We start from the raw sequence: 4,511 nt of genomic DNA, 5'->3' as shown, positions 1-4,511 counted from the left end.
CAGCTGCCCCGCCTCATTGATGTTGCCGAAGAGGAAACCGGCCAGCGAGAAGGGCTCGCTCTGCCCGCCATCCGCCTCCTCCTCGCTCTCCGAGTCCGACATGGCGGCCGCGCCGGCCCGGAAGCGGAAGCACCGGGGAGCGGGGCGGAACCGGGGCGGGAACCGGGAACCGGCGCCCCCGCGCGGCACAAGGAGGCCCCCAGACCGCGGCCTTCACAGACACGTCCTTTATTGCATTCCAGAAACCCCGGCTTTCCACAGGAAAGAACCACCTTCCGAACAGGTGCGTTACAAACACGGGCGGGGTGAGTTAACACCGGAGCCAGCGAGATGGGCAAAGGTTGGTTACAACAACTCGGCATCGTTAGAAAACAACACAGCTCCTTTACAACCGTTAGCTGAAATACACAGTTTGATAGGGTAAAATCAGGCTGCCAGTGTATGTATCAGTACCGCGCTTAAAGAGCCTCGGGCTGCTGAGCGGGGCTGGGACCCCAGGGAGGTTGATCACCCCCTGGGCAGCAGCCCCAGCACCCACTTGTGTCCCAGCAGAGCCAGACAAGGCTCAGGGAAGCTCTTCTCATCTGCAGCTCACAGGAACAGCCACAGCTGGGAACTGGAGGAAGCACTGCCACGTCTAAGCGTGCCCCAGAAGATCCCGCACGGCTCAGCTCTCTGGGGGTGGCTTCAGAAACACAAGTAGTTCAGACGTCGTTCACAAACTGAAAGATTCAAATTGGTCTCTTCATAGAGAGTCTCTCCTGTGAATTAAGACACACGGACTGAATTTCTGCTCAGGGACACGCTGAGGGATCTTGGAACAGTTGGGAAAACCTGCACAGCTTAAGCCAGGTAAGCAGGTTACCTGCCCCCAGAAAAAACATGTGAGAGGAAGGGAAAGGACTGTAGACTGGAGCACTGGGCTGCTTGCAATAAAAAACGCCAAGAATTGTAGAGGGGAAAAATAAAAAAAAAGGAGGGGAAGATCACAAACTAAGAGTGCCCACTGAATGGAAAAACTGGATGGATCTGTGCACTCCTGAAGCTCATTCTAACAAAAAGCAGAGGCTGGAGGAAACCAGCTGTCAGCCTGCAGGACTTTTCATCCCAGCAGAAAGCAACAGAAACACAAGGCATCTAAAATGACTATTAATGAGGTACTGCAAAGTCAGTAAGTAGTTTTTTTACGGTGTTCAAAGTTCAATTTCATGCTCATTTTCATCACTATCTTGTTATTCTCCTTATGACTATTGTGCAATCCACCTACTAAGTAATCTAGATGGGGATAAAGTGTTCTAGCATAATGCAATCAATAACATAATAAATTCAAATACATTGGTTAAGTAGTTGAATTTTATCTCACCATTTTCTCTTCCAGTTAACACCAGGAGGGCTGCTCTGTGAGCCTACAGAAACAGGGGAGGTGTATGCAATAATACTTGCTCACAGGATTTCTTCTCCACAAAATTACTGTAATCCAGTTAGGAATAACCACAAAAGATGCAGAACTAAAAGATTTCAGTATGTTAAAAAAAAACAAGTAAAAACTTTCTAAAACAGTAGTAGCTTCAGTACAAAATTGCAAACATTTGTAGCAAAAAAAAAAAAGGTGCCTGTTGTCTATTTAAGAGCAGTTCAAACATATCACAAACTTTTTAACATACATCTCTGAATGAATCAAAGGTTATGGGCTTGCACCAGAGCAACTGGACAGTTGATTTCGGTCTGACCAGCATTTACACATGTGCACTGGCTTAAATAAATACATTTTAAACATTATAAACTCTATTTACCTGGTTGCTGGAATTTACCTACAGAAAATAATCTTGAATTACAAGGCACAGAGTTAATTGCTGCCTGCAAGTCAAGCCCACACCAAAGGCCTAGTACTAAAGTAAAGGCAGAATGTGGTGAGTAGAAGTTACCTCAGTGAAATACTCTCAGGCCCTCACAGCCTGCAGGACACTGTGGTAGGAGCAACATATGAGTGTAAAAGACACAAAGACACTCCAGGCAATGGCACTTGGTGAAGAAAAACACGCTGGGTCTCTTCTGCCAACATCCTGCAGAACAGGAGTTCTGGCACTGCCTGTGGTCAGGCAAGGTTTGGAGCTCTGCATTGGTCCTCTAGACCCATTTTTTGATTAACTGCACTTTACAATCTATGGGTTGAAGTTTTCTAAAGCAGTACCAGTGAGAGCACCCCTCAGATACACAAAAACTGCAGTTAGGGTCAGCTGAAGAAAGGCACATCCTCTTCAAAGAGGTGAATTAGGGCACAAATACAAAAATTTCTATCCACTTGGCGTTTTTGTCTGTATCAGATAAAGCAAGATCACCAATAACCCTGTAGATGTATTTTCTATTATCTTGCTAAAATGTTTTTTGAGTGGCTTTTTTTGTCTGTCCAGTACAGTTTTCATGTGTGGAAATCAAAAGAAAGCACATTGTGAATTATCACTTGATGCTGCATCCGGACAAAGACAGCACTGTCAAGTTCAGACAACAAAGTCCAGTCCAGCACCATTGGTTTCACACAGGTATCTCTGAAGCACGCTGCTTCCACACCACCAAGCTGTCAGGTTAAGTCTAAGAAGGGTTTCATGCTCTCCCTCCTCAGCTGGGTCCTGGAATCACATGTAAAGAACAGTGCACATCCTGAAAATTAAATCCAGCTGTAGCTCACTACAGCTGGCAAAAAAAGGTTAAAAAGTATGTAAATAAAACTTCAGTTAGAACAGTTTATAATAACTGATCACCTAGTAGAGAGGAGAAAACTGCTCAGGTAAACCTATCCAGTGACTGGCTAACCATTACAAATTAAACTGAAACCATCAGTGAGTTGCCAGGAAAAAACGAGGGTTCCTGGTTTCTGTAAACAGAACCTCCAAATTCTCTTGTCAGTGTTCTCCCAGAAAAACAACAAAGGGATTTTTTGTAAAAATCTTAGGTGGTGGCCCCAAGAACATTAAGAAGTGAAGCAATTAGTTCCTCAAAGAGCAAATGGGCTGCTATCAAGTCTCTGGCTTTCAGCAAAGGGATAACACTCAGAATCTTGTTTTGAGAAGTGTCATCCCAACTACCTCAGTCGGTCCAGGAAAGTAACTGTTAACTTCATTCTCAGGGTGCAAAGTCTCTTCACAGAGTGAAATAAAAGAAGATTACAGAAGACTTGCATCTGAACTACTCTTCCATCTCTCCAATTCAGTATGAAAATCACTCATGTGAGTGAGTCACCACTATCCCATGTCCCCTACAGTAGGAGAAATCAGCTTCTGCTTCTATTAATAAAATCCTTGCAGGTGTTCCCTGGGTATTGCTCATTGCATTAAACATGCCTTATGCTAACACTTCATATAAATAAGGTGAATCTCAGTAATATTTCAGGCATCTTTGCATGTAAACAAAATTGTTTTCAAGCTTTACATTGACAATTTAAAACAACGGGACAGCCAGACTTCTGTCTGTAAAACAAATTCAATCAGTAAATAAGGGATGGGAAAAGCAGCAGCTACACTTGAACCAAAGTTAGCAGGATTTGTGCTTTTCAGCAAATCTAGTCACTGATGGCTGTTTAGTAAAGAAGTCTGGCTTCAGAGAAGTCCCTTCTTTTATTTTCCTCCACTAAGTAAGTACAGAAGCCAAGTGATCCCTGGAGAAGCTGACGACTGGAACTTTAGAAATAAAGTAGATATTTGACCTCTCAGCCAGAAAAGAAAGCAAAACCTGTTCTGTTTCAGTCTCCCTGAAGCAGTAAGACTGCAAGAATATTTGTTGCATAAACCATTTCTGCTTAGAGCTGTTAGTGCAAGATGCAAATCTTCAATTTAATGCATTAAAAAGCCCTCCAAGATCCTAGTCAACTTCGAACATCCATCGCCCAAGGTAACTATAATAAGACACATTTTCTTGTGTTCTTCTTTGTCACAGGATACAGAACTGCACGCACAGCTTCAGCAAACACCTCTCGAACACCCTCCTGATTCAACGCTGAACACTCCAAATATTTGACTGCTCCAATTTGTTTGGCCAGCGAAGTTCCCTGCTGCGGGGTAGTGGGAGCCAAGCTTTGCTCTTTCAACTTTTTAACTGTTTCCAGGTCATTTCTCAAGTCTCTCTTCGTGCCCACTAAAAGAATGGGAACGTTTGGGCAGTGGTGAGAAACTTCAGGATGCCATTTGTGCCTCACGTTTGCATAGGACGAGGGGCTGCCAATGGAGAAACAGATGACGAAGACATTGGTTTGAGGATACGAGAGCGTGCGCAAGCGGTCGTATTCCTCCTGGCCTGCAGTGTCCCAAAGATTCAGGCTAACTGTCCGGCCATCAACAGTCATTTGGGCACTGTAGTTGTCAAACACAGTAGGGATGTACTCTTCTGGGAAGGCATTGGTGGTGTAGCTGATGAGAAGGCAAGTTTTTCCCACCGCGCCATCTCCAACGACTACGCACTTGATAGTCTGCATCCTTCACCCAGAAACAACGTCCTGCACAGTGCAAGGAAAAAAGTTA

At 44.5% G+C, this 4,511-nt stretch overlaps 2 protein-coding genes across 2 annotated transcripts in view; both read right to left on the bottom strand.

The window, feature by feature from the left end:
* Nucleotides 1-105, bottom strand: part of TAF1 (TAF1 RNA polymerase II, TATA box binding protein (TBP)-associated factor, 250kDa) — a 28,439-nt gene extending 28,334 nt beyond the window's left edge. Inside the window, exon 1 of the mRNA XM_009997184.1 lies at nt 7-105. Within this exon, the coding sequence (XP_009995486.1) occupies nt 7-102 (96 nt within the window). The 5' untranslated portion in view covers nt 103-105. The remainder of the gene's footprint in view (nt 1-6) is intronic.
* Nucleotides 106-3,374: 3,269 nt separating this feature from the next.
* On the bottom strand, nt 3,375-4,487 carry LOC104388231 (rho-related GTP-binding protein RhoG-like). Its single transcript, XM_009997066.1, has one exon. It carries the CDS (start codon nt 4,463-4,465, stop codon nt 3,890-3,892), a length of 576 nt encoding a protein of 191 aa, XP_009995368.1. The 5' UTR covers nt 4,466-4,487; the 3' UTR covers nt 3,375-3,889.
* Nucleotides 4,488-4,511: the final 24 nt, after the last annotated feature.

Source organism: Chaetura pelagica, unplaced genomic scaffold, assembly GCF_000747805.2.
Source record: "Chaetura pelagica isolate M959 unplaced genomic scaffold, ChaPel_1.0 scaffold344, whole genome shotgun sequence".
Lineage (NCBI taxonomy): Eukaryota > Metazoa > Chordata > Aves > Apodiformes > Apodidae > Chaetura > Chaetura pelagica.
This window is presented reverse-complemented; position numbering and strand designations above follow the sequence as displayed.